Source organism: Haliotis rufescens, unplaced genomic scaffold, assembly GCF_023055435.1.
Source record: "Haliotis rufescens isolate VD_foot unplaced genomic scaffold, xgHalRufe1.0.p SCAF_57, whole genome shotgun sequence".
Lineage (NCBI taxonomy): Eukaryota > Metazoa > Mollusca > Gastropoda > Lepetellida > Haliotidae > Haliotis > Haliotis rufescens.
In genome coordinates this window covers 911693-934367 of record NW_025964301.1, presented here as the reverse complement: position 1 = coordinate 934367, position 22675 = coordinate 911693, and the positions used below count along the sequence as shown (strand labels likewise).

At 39.2% G+C, this 22675-nt stretch overlaps 2 protein-coding genes across 2 annotated transcripts; one reads left to right on the top strand and one right to left on the bottom strand.

The window, feature by feature from the left end:
- The first annotated feature begins 2459 nt into the window (after positions 1–2459).
- LOC124137866 (opsin-5-like) lies at positions 2460–19931 on the top strand. The gene is made up of 6 exons (XM_048385302.1): positions 2460–2530; positions 9581–9741; positions 12066–12195; positions 17289–17410; positions 18140–18322; positions 19908–19931. Exons 1-6 carry the CDS (start codon positions 2512–2514, stop codon positions 19929–19931), a joined length of 639 nt encoding a protein of 212 aa, XP_048241259.1. The 5' UTR covers positions 2460–2511.
- Positions 19932–20209: 278 nt separating this feature from the next.
- Positions 20210–21259, bottom strand: LOC125374422 (histone-lysine N-methyltransferase SETMAR-like). The gene has a single exon (XM_048385301.1). It carries the CDS (start codon positions 21257–21259, stop codon positions 20210–20212), a length of 1050 nt encoding a protein of 349 aa, XP_048241258.1.
- Positions 21260–22675: the final 1416 nt, after the last annotated feature.

Genomic DNA, 22675 nt, shown 5'->3' with positions numbered 1-22675 from the left:
GAGAGATCAATTATCATTCACAATTCATATAGTGAGATAAATATGATATTTAAACATGGTATCTGTGCAATTGTGAAATATAGACGTCATAACCTGGAGCTGACGGTATATAATTCGACAGAGGGGTAATTCACTAATAGTATTCTAGAAGAAAACACAACTTATGAAGATCTGAATCTATGAATGCAATAGAAAATTTTACGTAGTATCGAATCAGCTTGTTGCAACTTTGTATTACCCACAGGTTTAGAAATAACCGAGTTGATATAACTCGTATATGCGCTGGGGCAAATATCACTGCAAGGGCACCTGTGTATTGTTTCCGTCTTCCGGACGTCATTGTTGACGTCATTCGAAGCTTATTGTGACGTAAGATCGGAATGATGTCACACTAGAAATGACGTCATAGCTGAAGACAAACGACGGTCGTGATCAAAGCATGGAACTCAAAACGACTGAGAAATAATGTGTAATAAAGCAATTATTACACTCGCATGTATGTCATTCTGAAACCCGTGCAAGAATTCTTGTACACGTGTATTACCGTGGCTCTAGCTCGGGAAATACAAGAATTCTGACTCTCATTTCGTAAAATCAGCTACACATGCTCATATAATTATCTGTATTTATTCCTCAGTATAGATCTGGTTCCATTCCTTGTGTTAATCGTACTTTACATCTTTACACCCTATTATCGGTTTATAATTTTAATTTGCTTATCACAACATATCATGTATATATACCTCTCATTACTTGGATGGAGTCACTCTTTGGGAAAAGGGACGGTCGGGTAGCCTGGTGGTTAAAGCGTTGGCTCGTCACGCCGAAGACCCGGGTTCGATTCCCCAGCTGGGTTCAATGTGTGAAGCCCATTTCTGGTTTCCCCCGCCGTGATATTGCTGGGATATTGCAAAAAGCGGCGTAAAAGAATACTCACTCACTCTTTGGGAAAATCGAAATCATCTCTCTTGTGCAGCTTGGTGTAGAGGTTGCTATAATGTTGTATCTCTATGCAAGGATACCCAGGGCGCGGCAATTCGCTGTGCAATATTGTGTCGCTTGGGCACGTCAGACACATGATTGTGGGTTCGAATCCCGGTTCGCCCCGATTATGTTTTTAGGTTTGTCACCATACCCGTTCACGTGGGTTTTACCAAAATTGTAAAATCTGAGACCTGCATCACTGATGGCTTTCCTCCCACATCAAGCTGACACGCCGTAATATTACTGATATAATGTCCCAAACAACGTTAACCCCAACTCACTGCTTTAAATGTTCTCTCCCCAAATTTGACAAAGATGTTGTCGATCAGGAAATCCAGCCGCTCACATATATTTTTACGCCACATCTGATTTTTTCAGAGTTTAGTCACTTTCACCCTCAACCAATTAGATCCATTAAAAATTGTAATAAAATGTGATTTCAGAACCCCATTCTTGGAAAACAAATGCTTCACAGGTGAAAGTAATCGGGATGGAATATATACACAGCAATAGTGATTTATTTGTGTTCAATGTCTATCATACAGTGAGAGTGAGTGAGTGAGTATGGTTTTACGCCATATTTAGTCATATTCCAGCAATATCACTGCAGGGGACACCATAAATGGACTTCACACATTGTTCCCATGTGGGAAATCGAAACTGGGCCTTCGGCTTGATGAGCGAACGCTTTGACAACTAGGCTACTCTACCGCAGTGACATCGGCCATCAACAAGTACATGATATTGTTTGACACCTGCATCAACTACCTGTATCAACTTGTGACGTTTGTATACAATGTGATTGAAGTGTTCAGGTGAGGTGAGGTGAGGTTGGTTGGGGTTGGTTGGGGTGGGGTGGGGTGGGGTGGGGTGGGTGGGGTGAGGTGAGGAGGTTAGGTGGGGTGGGGTGGGATGGGGTGAGGTGAGGGGGATCGAGGTGAGGTGGGGTGGGTGAGGTGGGGTGAGGTGAGGTGGGTGGATGGGGTGAGGTGAGGTGGGGTGGGGTGAGGTGATGTGGGATGGGTGAGGTGAGGTGAGGTGGATGGGGTGAGGTGAGGTGAGGTGGAGTGGGGTGAGGTGAGGTGAAATGAGGTGAAATGTGGTCGTCGCTTCGTGAATTAACAAATGTTATTATCACAGTATTGAAAGACGTCAGCTCTTACACGGTCTGCCCATTCCCTAATAACGCGAGACTGCGGTGCCTTGTTGCTATGTCAGGTCGCGAACAACAACGCTTACCGACGCAAAGAGAACGACGTCACCGAAAGACGACCTTGTCTAACTGTCGCGTTTAACGCACTCAGAACTCCGTGTTTCTCACACGAAGGTTACAAAGGTGTGACAAGGCTTCATCGCAGGACTTCATTTCAGGACATGGATCAATGCTGACTTAGCCGCTCCGCGTTCTTTAGGGCTAGTTTCTGTTATCAGCGTATCAGTTGATGGAGGATCATGAACATCACCGATTTCGGAAATGACAGTAGTTATCATTTCAGGCTGAGACCCTGGGAGAATTTAATATGTGCGATGGTCCTTCTTACATTCGGTATGTGCTTTTTTATTTTTCTGATAAGGTTCAATGTCTGAACGTTTCATTTCTCATTATCTGCCGCCGGGTCCACAAAGCGAACTTAGCGTTTCGACTGTCCATGTTGGAGTATTGGACTTACTATCATCTTGACACAAACATTGTTCTGTGGAACGAGCCCTAGGTTTGTTTCCGCTTGTTGTGCTAGTAGTAGAATAAGCATATTGCGATAGTAGAAGTAGTATACTGACTCAGAACCGATCAGTCCTTGTTTTTCTCTCCTTAATGCCAAGCGCCAGACAGGGTAACAACAAGTCCCATCTTGTAACGTCTTTTGGTGTAACACGGCCAAGGATCGAACCACCAACCTTCCGCTCTCCCATGAAGGGGGTCTCAAATAAGCAGGCAAAGATGTAGTGACGGTACAATCAGCACGTGGACATATAGTGACAGTAGAATTAGCAGGCAAAGATATCGTGACAGTAGAATTATCAGGCAAAGATGTCGTGACAGTAGAATTATCAGGCAAAGATGTAGTGACAGTACAATCAGCACGTGGACATATAGTGACAGTAGTGGACATGTCCACGTGGACATATAGTGACAGTAGAATTAGCAGGCAAAGATGTAGTGACAGTAGAATTAGCAGGCAAAGATGTAGTGACGGTAGAAATATCAGGCAAAGATGTCGTGACGGTAGAATTAGCAGGCAAAGATGTAGTGACAGTAGAATTAGCAGGCAAAGATGTAGTGACGGTAGAAATAGCAGGCAAAGATGTAGTTACAGTAGAATTAGCAGGAAAAGATGTAGTGACAGTAGAATTAGCAGGCAAGATGTCGTTACAGTAGAATTAGCAGGCAAAGATGTAGTGACAGTAGAATTAGCAGGCAAAGATGTAGTGACAGTAGAATTAGCAGGCAAAGATGTCGTGACGGTAGAATTAGCAGGCAAAGATGTAGTGACAGTAGAATTAGCAGGCAAAGATGTAGTGACAGTATACTTAGCAGGCAAAGATGTCGTGACGGTAGAAATAGCAGGCAAAGATGTAGTGACAGTAGACTTAGCAGGAAAAGATGTAGTGACAGTAGAATTAGCAGGCAAAGATGTCGTTACAGTAGAATTAGCAGGCAAAGATGTTGTGACAGTAGAATTAGCAGGCAAAGATGTAGTGACAGTAGAATTAGCAGGCAAAGATGTCGTGACAGTAGACTTAGCAGGCAAAGATGTAGTGACAGTAGAATTAGCAGGCAAATATGTAGTGACAGTATACTTAGCAGGCAAAGATGTCGTGACGGTAGAAATATCAGGCAAAGATGTGTTGACGGTAGAATTAGCAGGCAAAGATGTAGTGACGGTAGAATTAGCAGGAAAAGATGTCGCGACAGTAGAATTAGCAGGCAAAGATGTAGTGACAGTAGACTTAGCAGGCAAAGATGTCGTGACAGTAGAATTAGCAGGCAAAGATGTAGTGACAGTAGGATTAGCAGGCAAAGATGTAGTGACAGTAGAATTAGCAGGCAAAGATGTAGTGACAGTAGAAATAGCAGGCAAAGATGTAGTGACAGTAGAAATAGCAGGCAAATATGTAGTTACAATAGAATTAGCAACCAATAAAACACTTTAAATAAATTAAATACTTATATACTTGTCTTCTGGATGACCGTCCAATGCAGTGGGCAAATATTATGAATAAAGTCACTGAAAACAAATCAAATAGTTTTTAGACACGGATAGTCAATTGAAGATCACATTTACACATTATATGTTATTGTCGAAAATAAATAGTGTAAACGGAGGAGAACATTTTTTGTTATTGATACTGCAGAACGAATTGAATTATGGAAATTGTTGTCTTGTTATGGTCTAAGTGGGAAATTGGTGCAAACATTTAAAGGTGTATATTCCTCAGTAAAATGCTATGTTCGATTATGATGATTGCAATTTACAGGCTTTATTGTCCATTCGGCTTAAGGCAAGGGTGTATGTTAAGCCTAATGTTGTTTTCTTTATTAATAAAGGAACTTGTTGTAGAAAATTAACACAGTGGAAATCATGGTATCCAGATGTTCCCGGATGTCGTGGAAACTCGTATGTTACTTTTCAGTGATGACAATATTTTGGTTTGAGTGTCCAGTCCGTTAGATACATTAGCTATGTATATACGTGGCGTTTAACTGTAAATTTAGACAAATCTAACACTGTAGGTTTTAGTTAGGGAAGTAGGTTTTCATCAAGAAAATAACTGGTACTTTAACGGGAAATCCATGAAAATAGTAAATAGTTATAAGTATACTTAGTTATAAAGTAGGTTATACTTTTAAAAATAAACGAAAGTAGGTGGAAAACAATAGACATATCACTGAGAATATATCCAGTCTGTAAACTCGGTATAGAAGATGAGTTTCATTTCATGTCCAACTTATTACAAAATTAGAATGAAGTATCTACCGCAAAACTTACATGTCAGTATTTTTAATTTTAAGTAGGGGTGACTACTGGTCTGGAAATCACTATTGCGATAACTATTGATATTGAAAGGAACTATTGCCATAACTATTAATATTGCAAGCAACTATTGCGATAACTATTGATATTGAAAGAAACTATTGCCATTACTATTGATATTGCAAGCAACTATTGCGATAACTTTTGATATTGAAAGAAACTATTGCGATAACTATTGCTATTGCAAGCAACTATTGCGATAAATATCGATAGTTTTCAGTGTATCATTTTAAATGGATTTTAGAGTTGAATTAAACCTTGGAACTGAAGTTTCCTTTGAATGTGATAACCATAACAACAAATAAAAAGTAAAGTTTGAGATATGACTGATTTGTTTTTTCTTTAACCTAATAATTTAAGAAAAAGAAACTTCCACATTACCATGTGTAAATTACTACCACTCATGATCAAAAGAAACCCAAATTTGAACAGCATTGCATGTATTTCATTGATATGGTAAATACAATCGAAACTATCGATATCCCTAACTGAAATCGATACTATTGATCGGAAACTGATTCAACAATCGATTTATTGACTTTAAGTGCTTACCAATAGCAATATATTGATATTTCGATTTATCGTGACAACCCTAATATTTAGAAACTTTTTCCCACGAATAATACATATAATTTGAACATGTTTTCCTTAATATTTACCATGCTCTTTAAAAGAGATGTAAATGTATGTGAATGTAACCTACCTTTGGCCTTGTTCTATATGTATGCACACGGGCCCAGGGTCCTACATACAGAAATAACGATTTTTTGACTGATTGAATGACAAGCAACCGGATGCTGGGGAGCAGTTCTAACCCGGTTCTCCACCGTTGACAGCTGATATGGAGAGCGAATCAAGCCTCAAACTCCCAGACTTGTCGATGTTGGTATTTTTTATGTCCAAAGACACACGGGGGAGATTCTATTTATCATCTAACAACATTCTTTCAATTGTTCAACTTGTAACCAATAATAGGCAGTGTCCTGTGTGCAAAAAGTACTGCAAACCAGCTTCTGTGGAAGAAGAAGCAGAAGAAGAAGAAGAAGAAGAAGTAGTAGTTTATTCATGAATGAAGGCCACATGGCCCAGAGTGGGTGAGTGAGTATAGTTTTACGCCGCTTTTAGCAATATTCCAACAATATCACGGCGGGGGACACCAGAAATGGGCTTCACACATGGCCCAGAGTTCATTAACATGAATAATATATGCTATGCACATGCACATATTTTCCTACAACAAACGTTCATATGTGTTACATTTGTATTTACCTTGGTAAATGTCTTTTAATTTAAATATATGGACATGTTTTTATAACAGAATAATTTCTGGTAGAAAGAAGACTGATACATTTTGGAACAGATGGTTGCACATGGTAACATTTTGGAATTAAATTTTCTCCACTACTTTTATACAAAGGACAAATTAACAAAAAGTGGTATTCATTTTCTATTTCATAGCGGTTACATTTACTAATAAACTTATCGATGACTCTGTGGTTGTATTAAATCGATTTTTCTGTATTCAGATTATGGCCTAAACAACGGAATTTACATAAAGCTCTAAGAAGATCTCTTTCACATACTAAAGTATACAGATACTTTTCTGGTTCGAGTAATGATTCATAAGATGAATAAATAACAAGGAAAGAAGAATTGGTGATTTTGTAATGCCAGTTTTAGAATTATATATCTTTACGTCGTTGTTTGAATATAACCATGAAGCATTTCACATCGCCGCAATCCTGAGACAACCACACATATGAAAACCCAGTTTAAAACAATAATTGTCGTATATAAGAAACCCAGTTAGTTTGATCATTTTCGTCAAATGCTTTTAACATATGGTAACAGGCATACGGATATCTTGTTTCATGTGATCTAAGTAGTCGACATCAATACTTGATACAACGACTGTAATAGTGTACACACAATGATGTTTTTCTCAGTTCCCCTAGAATTGCATTTGTTGATGTTCGTTTTCCAACGGAAAGAACTCTTTTAAAGAAATTACTTTGAACCTTTTCAATGCTTTTTTCATAGGCACATCTCCATTTTTCTGAGCCATATGAAAGAACAGGAGCAACCTTTGAATCAAATATTTTAGCAGCAGTAGAAAATGGGAGAGATGGGAATTTCTTTATCATATATAACACAGGACAAGTCGCCTTCTTTGCTTGAATAGCTAGTGTATCACATGCTTTAGTCCAAACAAGCCTTGAAGAGAATAGTAGACAAAGGTATTTGAAATATGATACATCTTCAATTTGCGAACCTTTATAAAACCATTTCTCAGTTTTCCTCAGATAACCACCCTTTCTAAAACTTAAGACTTTTGTCTTATCTAAATTAAATTCAATGCCCCATTTGTCACAATAAGAGTGTCAACAAGAGTGACATCATCAGCAAATAATAATAATAACATGATTTCATCAACATTTTCTTTCACAAATATGCCTCTTAGCCCAAGAATGTCCATTTCAAGTACAAACTTGTTTATAAAAAGTATAAAAAGAACAGGACTCAACATGCATCCTTGTCTAACACCACTTGTATTAAAAATACTTGTTTTCACATCTTCAACCCTTACACATGCTTTTATATTTGCATACATGTTTCTAAGGATAATAAACATTTTACCATGAACACCTCTATTTAATAACACATATAACAACTTATTTCTATCTACATAGTCGAAGGCATTTTTAAAGTCTATGAAACAGGCATAAAGTCTGTGGTTTGATTTTCCAAGAAATTTCTGACATAGGGATTGTTGAAATCAGTGGTGGAATAATCATTTCTAAATCCCGCTTCTGCTTCATGTAGCATATCATTAACTTCGACCAAGTTTCGTATTCTCAGTTCCAGTACTGAAGTGAAAATTTTACTAAACAATATTTAAAAGCAAAACTACCCTGTAATTGTCCGGATTTCGAGCGTCACCTTTTTATACAGTGGGACAATCATTCCTATATTCCACTCATCTGGAAATTCGCCACGATCAAATTTAAGATTATAAAGTATATTTAATACGACACAATGGAAAGAGCATTTTTATAAACATCAGAAGGAACACCGTCAATACCAGCTGGTGCTTTACCAGTCTTTAAACTTTAAAGTAATTCGACAATTTTAGCAGTCGCTGCATTAACTTTCATATGGACAACATCAAGAAAATCATAAACTATATGATTGCCCATATCAGAGTTTAAACTCTTCATTAACGTAGTCATGCCGTTTGAACTTGAGTATTGCTTCAGAATCAAGATTAGTCTGCTTGTGATATTGCGCACTATGGGAAATACATGAAAGTTTTAGCTGACATGAAACTGTTAGATGATCAGAATCCGGGCCAGAGTTCACAGCTAGATCTATGATATATTTGAACATGTTTTATGATGCGATAAAGTAGACTACCAAGCTAGTGCCCCCATTACTGACACATGTAAAACTTCCCTCTTTGTCACTAACTGATCTACCATTGACAATACGTATACAGAAGCTTTTACATAATTCGAGAAGTAACAACCCATAGCTGTTTACACTACTGTCTTGCGTAGACCTTTGTCGCCAAATACATACGTCTCACCAAGTGGAATATAATCTGAGTCGGTTTCGTCCACCTTAATAAAATCATCGTTATCTCCTACTATGGCATTAAAGTCTCCACACAGCAGTATATCTACATTTTCGTCATATTTTGATTTCAAGATGGCTAACTTTAAGTCTGAGTCATCGATACCATTATTATCTGTATGCATAAAGCGGGATTTATCTGGGAGGACACATACAGAGCCTAAGAGTAACCCTTTACCGGGTGTGATTATGCATATAAAGACAAAATTTACCCAGATTGGATGAATTTGTTCAGTTCCCATATTCCATATGCATAAGAAGCCGGGTTGGGATGTTAAATTGCCGATGAGGCAAATATGGAACTTATCTAACCCTGTATCGTCATGTTTTCCAAAAAGTTAAGTGTTCCCGTGCAGTGACATTAAGTGTTCTAGGCAGGGACGGTACTTCTTAACTCGTTCACTCAATCTGACGTTGTTAGTGTAAACACGCAGAAAGAAACAACGGCACAGAGATTGTCGGCAAAATTGTCAAGCGTGTGTGACAGTTTCTTACAAAAGGTAACTTTGGCAAAAGGGAGGAATTCAAGAGCCGTTTAGCGAATTATTATGTTCAATTTTTCAATTTCAAAAGTTTGTGCATTATTATCCACTGAAGCTGAATCTATTGTGAATTCACACTTACTAGTCGATCAGATTCGAATATTCACCAGTCATCTTAGAATAGCATCTAAGAAAAGTCAAAACGTGCCTAAACATTTTATTACCTTCAGATTTGCAATTTGTGTGAGTGGCGGGTGCTATCGGTAGGGCAGGACATGCTGACTCTTTTCGCGAACACCTGGTGCCAACACTGATTTTCAGTGATCCATTCAAATAATTTTCACCGCTAGTTTGCCTGATAGAATCTGTTTTGACGGATAATCGAAAGTGGTTATTCTCTGGCGTTGACGTTTTATATCATAATACGATTATGTAATCCCGTTGCAGGCATTTTCGGGATTGTCACGAACTCCGTATCCGTCGTGATGTTCCTACGGGAGAAGAAGTTCAGGACGTCGGTGGATGCGTTGCTCTTCAACCTTTCAATATCGGATCTTGGGATGACTGTGGTGTGTTTTCCCTTTGTCATCTCAGCAAACTTTGCTCAGGTAATCTTAGGTAGTTTGTACACCTGGTACATATTTATATCCCGCAAAATGTAATGTAATGTTAAGTGTTCATGTGCAGTTATGTTAAGTGTTCCAATACAATAATGTTAAGTGTTCATGTGCAGTTACGTTAAGTGTTCCAATACAGTAATGTTAAGTGTTCATGTGGAGTTACGTTAAGTGTTCCAATACAGTAATGTTAAGTGTTCATGTGCAGTTACGTTAAGTGTTCCAATACAGTAATGTTCAGTGTCCATGTGCAGTTACGTTAAGTGTTCCAATACAGTAATGTTCAGTGTTCATGTGCAGTTACGTTAAGTGTTCCAATACAGTAATGTTCAGTGTCCACGACCTTACGTTAAGTGTTCCAATACAGTAATTTTAAGTGTTAACGACCTTACGTTAAGTGTTCCAATACAGTAATGTTAAGTGTTCATGTGCAGTTACGTTAAGTGTTCCAATACAGTAATGGTAAGTGTCCATGTGCAGTTACGTTAAGTGTTCCAATAGAGTAATGTTAAGTGTTCATGTGCAGTTACGTTAAGTGTTCCAATACAGTAATGTTAAGAGTTCATGTGCAGTTACGTTAAGTGTTCCAATACAGTAATGTTAAGTGTCCATGTGCAGCTACGTTAAGTGTTCCAATACAGTAATGTTAAGTGTTCATGTACAGTAACGTTCAGTGTTCCAATACAGTAATGTTAAGTGTTTGTGTGCAGTTACGTTAAGTGTTCCAATACAGTAATGTTCAGTGTTCATGACCTTACGTTAAGTGTTCCAATACAGTAATGTTTAGTGTTCATGACCTTACGTTAAGTGTTCCAATACAGTAATGTTAAGTGTTCACGACCTTATGTTAAGTGTTCCAATACAGTAATGTTAAGTGTTCATGACATTACGTTAAGTGTTCCAATACAGTAATTTTAAGTGTTCATGTGCAGTTACGTTAAGTGTTCCAATACAGTAACGTTAAGTGTTCATGTGCAGTTACGATAAGTGTTCCAATACAGTAATGTTAAGTGTTCATGTGCAGTTACGTTAAGTGTTCCAATACAGTAATGTTAAGTGTTCATGTGCAGTTACGTTAAGTGTTCCAATACAGTAATGTTAAGTGTTCATGTACAGTTACGTTAAGTTTTCCAATACAGTAATGTTAAGTGTTTGTGTGTTGTTATGTTAAGTGTTCCAATACAGTAATGTTAAGTGTTCATGTGCAGTTACGTTAAGTGTTCCAATACAATAATGTTAAGTGTTCATGTACAGTAACGTTAAGTGTTCCAATACAGTAATGTTAAGTGTTCATGTACAGTTACGTTAAGTGTTCCAATACAGTAATGTTAAGTGTTCATGACCTTACGTTAAGTGTTCCAATACAGTAATGTTCAGTGTCCAAGACCTTACGTTAAGTGTTCCAATACAGTAATTTTAAGTGTTCATGACCTTACGTTAAGTGTTCCAAAACAGTAATGTTGAGTGTTCATGACCTTACGTTAAGTTTTCCAATACAGTAATGTTAAGTGTTTGTGTGTTGTTATGTTAAGTGTTCCAATACAGTAATGTTAAGTGTTCATGTGCAGTTACGTTAAGTGTTCCAATACAATAATGTTAAGTGTTCATGTACAGTAACGTTAAGTGTTCCAATACAGTAATGTTAAGTGTTCATGTACAGTTACGTTAAGTGTTCCAATACAGTAATGTTAAGTGTTCATGACCTTACGTTAAGTGTTCCAATACAGTAATGTTCAGTGTCCAAGACCTTACGTTAAGTGTTCCAATACAGTAATTTTAAGTGTTCATGACCTTACGTTAAGTGTTCCAAAACAGTAATGTTGAGTGTTCATGACCTTACGTTAAGTGTTCCAATACAGTAATGTTGAGTGTTCATGACCTTACGTTAAGTGTTCCAATACAGTAATGTTAAGTTTTCATGTGCAGTTACGTTAAGTGTTCCAATACAATAATGTTAAGTGTTCACGACCTTACGTTAAGTGTTCCAATACAGTAATGTTGAGTGTTCATGACCTTACGTTAAGTGTTCCAATACAGTAATGTTAAGTGTTCATGTGCAGTTACGTTAAGTGTTCCAATACAGTAATGTTAAGTGTTCATGACCTTACGTTAAGTGTTCCAATACAGTAATGTTCAGTGTTCATGACCTTACGTTAAGTGTTCCAATACAGTAATTTTAAGTGTTCACGACCTTACGTTAAGTGTTCCAATACAATAATGTTAAGTATTCATATGAAGCAACATTCATCGTTTGCCGTGATGAAGGGCATGTTTGCATGAATCTGTTTGTAACACACTTTATCTATTTATTTCAGGAGTGGATACATGGCGACGTTGGCTGCACTATGTACGGGTTTCTTAGCTTTCTCTTCGGCAACGGATCAATATCAACGCTATCGGCCATCAGCGTGGAACGATATCTTATAATATGCAGGAAGTATGAAGGTAAGCGAAGTACTGACACGTGCTTAAGGCTGTCAGTATCGAGGTTAACATCAAGTGGGTTTTTTTCAGATTACCGGGTGTTATTAGGTATTTAACACTCCAAAAAATGCCAGTTAAAGCCGACGGCTTAATCACAGACTGTGTTTTCTGATTAAATGTATTCGCCACTTGTGCAGGAACTGACGGTAGATTCGGAGAATTGACTTCAACATTTTTTGTGTTTTAGGAGGTGTTAATAAAAAACCCAGTGTGCACATTGTGTAAATCCTCACTGTTTTCGGTTTATGAAAATGTAAACGAAAAAATAAATACCTGCAAAGGCCCGCAATGGTTTTACAACTGGATGATTCCAGTGTATCATTTACATGGCTCGAATGCACAGTATGAAAATAAACTCTGAAAACACATGCTTTTCTGTATTGTAAATTACTTTGCTTAATTTTCATATCATTACGCCAATATCTTGACTGTCTTGAATAACCATGCCTTTATACCTATGGAACAAAGTATATGTGTTTCATATAACGTTCAGTAAAAATACATTTATCTTGTAATTAAATAATGCATATTTCAATACATAACCATGCAGACATCTCCTCGACTTTAAGATCGTGATTTACAATTTGCACGTGCAAATACAATGTAGATGTTTTCGTGTTTGTTGGGAGCATAATACTCACCCACACGTGAGTTTTGAATGTGCTCAGCACACAATCATTGTTCAAATATCAGGTGCTCATAAATGACATTTCTATGACCACAAATAACGCTCACGGCTTGTCACGGCTTGCTGAAAACTGACGTCAACGGGCCGCGGGTATGCCTCAAACAGGCATGGCGCAAACTGAAGTTGGCAGACCCTTTAATGGTCATCGAAACACAATAACATCTCTTTGGAGACGTTATCTACATCAGGACAACACTCATGACTTGCCTAGGGACAGTCATCCACCTGTGACGTCACGTCAACAAGACAACCATATTCGGTTGGTGCATCGAATCTACGAAACCGATACCAAACTGCCATCTTAACAGCTCGGATAATTCCTGGGTTGAAATCAATAAGTGGCAGAACGGTGAACAAACGGTTGAGGCAGCACAACATCCGGCCCCGACGTCCAGCGATAAGTCCCATTTCGCTTCCCCGCCACCGTCAGGAACGCATAACGTGGTGTAGACAGCATCTGGGGTTCAGAAGACAAGACTGGGACACTATACTGTTCACAGATGGGTCCAGACTTCATCTGAGCAACTTTGATGGTCATGCAAGTGTCCACAGGCGCCCAGAAGAACGTTTTAACAACGCCTGTGCTACTCAACATCGTCAGTTTGGGGTTGGAAGTGTAATGGTTTCGTGTGGCATCAAAACTAATGGGAGAACACAATTCTTCATTGTTGGTAACAATTTGAATGGTGTAGGCTACCGGGAAGACATCGTTCGAGATCACGTTCTACCATTTGTGGAAATGCAGGGGCGTAACGTCACATTGCAGCAGGATAATACCCGCCCACATGTTGCACGTGTCGTAACACTCTTTCCGAGGCAGCATAACCTTGCTGTAATTTGCCATGACCTTTCCCCCATAAAACGTGCCTGGGATGAAATGGAACGAGGTCTACGCCAGGACCAGAACCAGCCGGGAACGTCAGCTGGGTTGGGCCAATATTTGGTTGACTTGCCCCTAGGCTATTTTCAATCTTCTGGCGTCTTCAATGCGCCGCCGCTTCCTCGCCTGTATCAACGCAGTGGACTCCCGATATTGATATTGCCAATTGAGTTGTTACACCACCTCTATTTTAGGGCGTGTCTCTACGTCTCCTGTTACCATACATAGGTTTAACTAATGATTTTTTTACCATTTTTACTATTTTCAATAACATAACCTTTACATCACTTTATATACACCCCTGTTTGTATATTTTTACCTTCTTGTGTAACTATGCATACATCTAAACCTTCCAGTATAACCATGCTTATATCTAGACCTTCCAGTATAACCATGCTTATATCTAGACCTTCTTGTCTAACCATGCTTATATCTAAACCTTCCAGTATAACCATGCTTATATATAGACCTTCCAGTATAACCATGCTTATATCTAGACCTTCTTGTCTAACCATGCTTATATCTAGACCTTCCAGTATAACCATGCTTATATATAGACCTTCTTGTCTAACCATGCTTATATCTAAACCTTCCAGTATAACCATGCTTATATATAGACCTTCCAGTATAACCATGCTTATATCTAGACCTTCTTGTCTAACCATGCTTATATCTAGACCTTCTTGTATAACCAGGCTTATATCTAGACCTTCTTGTCTAACCATGCTTATATCTAAACCTTCCAGTATAACCATGCTTATATCTAGACCTTCCAGTATAACCATGCTTATATCTAGACCTTCTTGTCTAACCATGCTTATATCTAGACCTTCTTGTATAACCATGCTTATATCTAGACCTTCTTGTCTAACCATGCTTATATCTAAACCTTCCAGTATAACCATGCTTATATCTAGACCTTCCAGTATAACCATGCTTATATCTAGACCTTCCAGTATAACCATGCTTATATCTAGACCTTCTTGTATAACCATGCTTATATCTAGACCTTCTTGTTTAACCATGCTTATATCTAGACCTTCTTGTATAACCAGGCTTATATCTAGACCTTCTTGTCTAACCATGCTTATATCTAAACCTTCCAGTATAACCATGCTTATATCTAGACCTTCCAGTATAACCATGCTTATATCTAGACCTTCTTGTCTAACCATGCTTATATCTAGACCTTCTTGTATAACCATGCTTATATCTAGACCTTCTTGTCTAACCATGCTTATATCTAAACCTTCCAGTATAACCATGCTTATATCTAGACCTTCCAGTATAACCATGCTTATATCTAGACCTTCCAGTATAACCATGCTTATATCTAGACCTTCTTGTATAACCATGCTTATATCTAGACCTTCTTGTCTAACCATGCTTATATCTAAACCTTCCAGTATAACCATGCTTATATCTAGACCTTCCAGTATAACCATGCTTATATCTAGACCTTCCAGTATAACCATGCTTATATCTAGACCTTCTTGTATAACCATGCTTATATCTAGACCTTCTTGTCTAACCATGCTTATATCTAAACCTTCCAGTATAACCATGCTTATATATAGACCTTCTTGTATAACCATGCTTATATCTAGACCTTCTTGTATAACCATGCTTATATCTAGACCTTCCAGTATAACCATGCTTATATCTAGACCTTCCAGTCTAACCATGCTTATATCTAGACCTTCCAGTATAACCATGCTTATATCTAGACCTTCCAGTATAACCATGCTTATATCTAGACCTTCCAGTCTAACCATGCTTATATATAGACCTTCCAGTATAAGCATGCTTATATCAAGACCTTCCAGTCTAACCATGCTTATATCTAGACCTTCCAGTCTAACCATGCTTATATCTAGACCTTCCAGTCTAACCATGCTTATATCTAAACCTTCCAGTATAACCATGCTTATATCTAGACCTTCCAGTCTAACCATGCTTATATCTAGACCTTCCAGTCTAACCATGCTTATATCTAGACCTTCCAGTACAATCATGCTTATATATAGACCTTCCAGTCTAACCATGCTTACATCTAGACTTTCCAGTATAACCATACTTATATCTAGACCTTCTTGTATAACCATGCTTATATCTAGACCTTTTTGTATAGCCATGCTTATATCTAGACCTTCTTGTATAACCATGCTTATATCTAGACCTTCCAGTATAACCATGCTTATATCTAGACCTTCTTGTATAACCATGCTTATATCTAGACCTTCTTGTATAACCATGCTTATATCTAGACCTTCCAGTATAACGATGCTTATATCTAGACCTTCCAGTATAACCATGCTTATATCTAGACCTTCCAGTATAAGCATCCTTATAACTAGATCTTCCAGTGAAACCATGCTTATATCTAGACCTTCCAGTATAACCATGCTTATATCTAGACCTTCCAGTATAACCATGCTTATATCTAGACCTTCCAGTATAAGCATCCTTATAACTAGATCTTCCAGTATAACCATGCTTATATCTAGACCTTCCAGTATAACCATGCTTATATCTAGACCTTCCAGTATAACCATGCTTATAACTAGATCTTCCAGTGTAACCATGCTTATATCTAGACCTTCCAGTATAACCATGCTTATATCTAGACCTTCCAGTACAATCATGCTTATATATAGACCTTCCAGTATAAGCATGCTTATAACTAGATCTTCCAGTGTAACCATGCTTATATCTAGACCTTCCAGTATAACCATGCTTATATCTAGACCTTCTTGTATAACCATGCTTATATCTAGACCTTCCAGTATAAGCATGCTTTTATCTAGACCTTCCAGTATAACCATGCTTATATCTAGACCTTCCAGTATAACCATGCTTATATCTAGACCTTCTTGTATAACCATGCTTATATCTAGACCTTCTTGTATAACCATATGCTTATATCTAGACCTTCTTGTATAACCATGCTTATATCTAGCACCTTCTTATATAACCATGCTTATATCTAGACCTTCCAGTATAGTGAGTGGGTGAGTGAATTTTGTTAAACGCCGCTTTTAACAGTATTCCAGTTATACCGCGGCGTGTCAGCTTAATGTGGGAGGAAAGCCCGAAGTGATGCAGGTCTAAGACGTTTATCACTTCGGTGAAACCCACGAGCACGGGTATGGTGCTGACAAACCTAGAAACATAATCGGGGCGAACCTGGATTCGAACCCACAATCATAGGTTTCTGGCTTGCCAAAAGGACGCAACTCTGCCCAGCGAATCGCGGCGCCTTAGCCGACTGGACCACCCGTGCCCCCAATCCCAATGTAATATCCCTTTACATCTCTCGGAGTTAAACCTTAATGATTTTTAATAATCATTTGTAATCGATGTGTTGTTTCGTATTAATAACGTTAGGATACAATCATGCTAACATCTTATCAGTCTGTTGTATTTTACACACGTTTACACCCATGATACACTCGGCCATTATTTTATTTTAATTTATACTTCCAGGAACCATTTTGCAAAGAAGGTTGTCGCTCGTGAAGATTTTTGGCATTATTTGGTTCCAAGCTTTTATGTGGGCGATGCTACCAATCACTACAGGTGTAGAATATGCATTGGAACCATTCCAGGTAAATCAGTAAATGTGATTAAACAGTAGGACCCACCTGTGAAGATCCGGGGTAGAATAGGTCTTCAGCAACCCATGCTTGCCGTATAAGGCGACTATGCTTGTCATAAGTGGCGACTAACGGGATCGGGTGGTCAGGCTCGCTGACTTGGTTGATGCATGTAATCGCATCCCAATTGCGTTGATCAATGCTCATGATGTCAATCACTGGATCGTCTGGTCCAGACTCGATTATTTACAGACCGCCGTCATATAGCTAGAATATTGCTGAGTGCGGCGTTAAACAATAAACCATGCGAAACAAAACTCAGTTTTGAGGAAATAAACTTCGTCACAGTAGAAATGAAAAATAGAAGTTTTACAAGTGCTAAGTCATACATTCATGGATGGACCAAGCCGTTGGCTGAACATGGGTAGCTCTTTGTATGAAATCCTGGAAGGGATATTGTCGCGTTTTAAATTTTTTTTCACACATTTTAGATCGGGCGACAATGCGACACCGCGACATATTTTGACCGTGAAAAATGTCGCGTTGTCGCACTTGAGAACAAATTATTCAATAAATGCGACAAAACCCTTTCCATAGACTCAAGAAAGCTCTCCCAAAAGTAATAGCCGATAATGCGATAAAATAATTTTGGTTAATTTTGACATTTCGGTTTGTTTTTGTAAGGGCGACAATGTCCCTTCTAGGGTTCCATACTTTTAATCACTGTAACACTCCACACAGACATCGTGCTCGGTGGACTGGCAGGGCAGGTCTCTCAGTGCCAGGATCTTCATTTTTGGACTTGTTGTACTGGTGTTGGGCGTCAACACGTTTGTAATGACCTTCTGCTATGTCTGCATCTACTATACGGCACGGAAGGAACGTTTCCGGCGACGGGCAATACAAGATATCGTGATCACAAAGGTACTGTGCATATGTTCGATAAAGTGATACCGTTGTTGTCAGATGCCTTTTGTTAAAAAAAATCATGACTCAATTCGGATATGTCTCATTGGAATGACTACGCCATTGACAGCATAAATTATTAATACTGACTGGTGACATCTTGTTTCCCTCTCTAAGAGTTGCGTCCCTTCTACATGGATGCCAGGATCTGTTATTCATGGGTTCGAATCTCACATTGTCCGCGATCATGATTCACTTTTACCTTATTCGATAAAGTGGTATTCATATCCATATCGTGAATAATAATAATAATGATAATAATAATAATAATAATAATGCAAAATTCTTCATTTGAAACGTGGCAAGGTAGAAGAGGGAGGATCAGTCAGTTTACTTAGAGGAGGAGTTATTGACCATCTTGAGGAAGGTCAGGCCTACACGTACTTAGGGACCAGATTAGGGACAAACTCCAGAATCCCATGTACAAATGTAGACTAAAGAAAATCTGGAGTTCAGAGCTGAATACTTATGCTGTGCCCGTCCTTTTGTATTCTTTTGGTGTTGTTGATTGGACGAAACAAGAAATTCAGGGTATTGACACCCTCACACGAAGAATCATGTCAGACAATAGATCCCACCACCCTCGCTTTTCCCTCAATCGCTTATATTTACCAATTATGATGGGAGGGCGTGGTTTGATTAATGTGGATGCTCTTCATGATAGAATTGTTTTGTGCACTTTTGCACACATTTACTTGTCTGATGATCCTCTTGTGAAGCATGTCAAGACTCATGATGAAAACAAGGCATTCCACAGTTTTCTAAAACGAGCCAAGGATGTGGGACATAATCTCAATGTCGGTGTTGATTTTGTTGATTGTTCTGTACTGCTGAACGGTACAGAAATGACTGTCAACCAAGCGAAGTGCCATATCAAGTCGGCCCAGACTCAGTTTTTCAAGGAGAGGCTATCTGAACGACCACTGCATCGAGTTTATGTGCAGTGTGTTGAGAAGTTCAGCAATCCTGCAGAGTTCTATGCGTGGATGAAGTCGTCTGGCCTGAAAAGTGAAGTAGAAGGCTTTCTGTTTGCTGCTCAGGACCAGTCACTTCCCACTCGAAACCGTCAATGTGTGATTTTGCATCAAAATGTAAATTTGAAATGTAGATTATGTAATGAATTTAATGAGACTCTCCAACACACTGTCAGTGGATGCCCAGCTTTGGCACAAACACAGTATCTTAAACGACATGGTGGTGTAGCTCGATCATTTTATTACCGTCTTCGCCATGCTTGTGGTTTTGACACAGAGGTCCGTCCACCCAAGGTACGACCCGGAATATGTAGAGGGCGTCACGGAAAATGTTAAATACAAAATTCTTTGGAATAGGCCCATGTACAGCCTACGTATCCAGGCCAACAAACCTTTCGATAAATCCAATGAAATCATTGGTATCACTGAATTTTATGTCCCCTTTGACACTAATGTAATTGACAAGATTGAGGAAAAACATGGCAAATATGCGGACCTCGCTTTCGAAATGTCACGCTTGCATCCCAAGTACCAAGTTGTCCGACTCCCTATTGTTCTCGGTGCCCTAGGTTCGGTACCTCCCAATCTGTTGACTAACATTGGGAGAGTACCCGGGTTTGCTACCAGGAATACAGCCCTTCTGACAATCTGGGTAATGAGCCTAACCAGCCTGATTGTGCCAGGATCACCCAAACCCTCTTTGTTGCATTTTTTATTTATATTTTATTTATTTTTAATCTGTCAATAATAATAATAATAATAATAATAATAATAATAATAATAATAATAATCTCATGTACAAATGTTGAGGGGCGATTGATAAGTTCTAAGCCTAACAAAGAAAACAAAGTCAGTTTGATACCAAAGCTTTTTATCTTTCGACATAGTCCCCTTTAAGGTCAACACACTTCTGCCAGCGATGTTGCAATGCCATTATGCCACTTTTGTAGAAGTCAACTTCTTGGTCACTCAAAAAGTTGTTGACCGCTGTAATGACATCATCATCTGACTGGAAATGAGTTCCAGCTAAATGCCTTTTTAACTGTGGGAACAGATGATAGTCCGACGGAGCCCAATCAGGTGAATAAGGTGGATGTTGGAGAAGTTCAAAGCCACACTCATGGATTTTGGCCATTGCTATCGGTGATGTGTGTGCTGGAGCATTGTCGTGATGATAAAGCACACCTTTCGTCAACTTTCCACGTCGCGTAACTTTGATTTTCTCTCTTAACTGTCTCGGAAGTTCCACATAGTAAGCCCCTGTAACAGTACGGCCTTTAGGAAGCCAGTCCACCATGATCACACCTTCAGAATACCAAAACACGGATGCCATGACTTTCCCCGCTGAAGGCACAGACTTTTCTTTCTTTGGAGTAGGAGATGTGACATGTTTCCACTGTTTAGACTGTTGTTTTGATTCAGGTTCAAAGTGGTGGACCCATGTTTCGTCCATTGTAACAAATCGTTTGCGAAAGTTATCTGGATCACCTTCAAAAAGCTTGAGGTTCTCCCTTGAGAGATTCGCTCTTTGACGTTTCTGATCAGCTGTCAACAGTTTGGGGACCCATCGAGCAGAAACCTTGTGCATTCCTAGAATATCTATCAGAATGAAATGCACTCGCTCCTGAGAGATGTCCACTAAGTTGGCTATCTGTCGCAGTGTCACTCGTCGGTCGTCCATGATTATGTCCAGGACTCGCTGTACCGTTTCAGGTGTTGAAGACACAACAGGTGGACCAGGACGGGGTTCATCATCAGTGCTCAGTCGCCCACGTTTAAACTCTGCCACCCATATTTTCACTGTTGCATATGACGGGGCATCTTCCCCTAGTGTGGATAACATATCCTCATATATGGCATTGGGTGTAAAGCCTTTCTTGTAAAGGTATTTGATAACAGCTCGCTTTTCCTGTTTCTCCATTTTAAGTCATCTCATAACCCCCCTTGCAGTCAATAGCTTATACTAAACTAAATAATGTGTCCAATACAACAATCCTCCTGTGTATGTCACTGTACTTGATCAGTCTATCACCACCACAAAGGAATTCATCCGTACCACACTCCTTCAGAGGTAGGCTCACAACTTATCAATCGCCCCTCGTACTTATAATACAGCCCTTCTGACAATCTGGGTAATGCAGAAGGCTGCAGTGTTTCGGAGTCTTCACATTCTCCGAAAAGTTCTGGGTGGGTTTGACTAGGCAGCGCTTCCTGGGAGAAGTCCCATTAGCTGTCTGGGCTGTGTGTAGAGGGGGCAAGGGCCCTGAGCTGATGATGAGTCTAACCAGCCTGACTGCCAGGATCACCCAAACCCTCTTTGCTGCATTTTTATTTTAATCTGTACAACAACAACAACAACAACAACTTTATGACTGTACCCGAAGCATAAATTGAGAATCAACTAGCATTTGAATCAATTCTTTGTCTGGCAGTTCGGTTGACATTAAACTTTGTCATATAATTAAAAGCGGTAAAAGCGGCAAAACCCTTTCCCCAGTAATAAATATCTGCCAAAAGCAGAATCAATTGTACGATTCCAACTATATCATGAAAGCTTTTGTTCATGAATCACTATCAAATAGTGATGACACCAGAAGTTCGCGAAAAGGCAACTTTATCCTGCCCTGCCGATGCCAACCGTTACAAACACATGCAAAGACAAGTCAGTTGATCACCTGAAAAAAAACCTGGCAACACATGGCACAAGTAAAAAAATTGGTACTTATCCCAATAAATTACTGGCACTTGTCCTCTATTCCACCGAACACAGCATGCATCATATTGTTTGTAATCGTTTTTTGTTCTTTCAGACATGTTTCCTGCTAGTCGTCTCATTCTTCGTATGTTGGACGCCATATGCTGTCAAATCTATTTGGGAATCCTACGGCAACCCTCAATCTCTCCCTCCTTTCTTCGCCGTGGGCCCCGTCATCTTCGCCAAGCTGTCAAGCTGCCTCAACCCCATGATGTACGTCTTGATGTCCAAAAGGTTCCGAAAGCGTTACCTTGACACCATCAAGTGCAAGAAGCGGAACCGGATGTACCCGTCTAGCATCACCACCATTCAGATGACGTTCAGGCAGTACAGTGGACGTTGAAGGCGGAACCGGTTCACATTTGTTGACGTCACGTGACAGGACTACTGCTGTGCTGCGTCAGGCAATAAATACTTACTTTTTTATGCGAAGTTGGTTGGTTGGTTGGTTGGTTTGTTGATTAACGCCGCACTCAGCAATATTCTAGCTATATGACGGCGGTCTGTAAATAATCGAGTGTGGACCAGACAATCCAGTGATTAATATCATGAACATCGATCCACGCAATTGGGACCGATGAC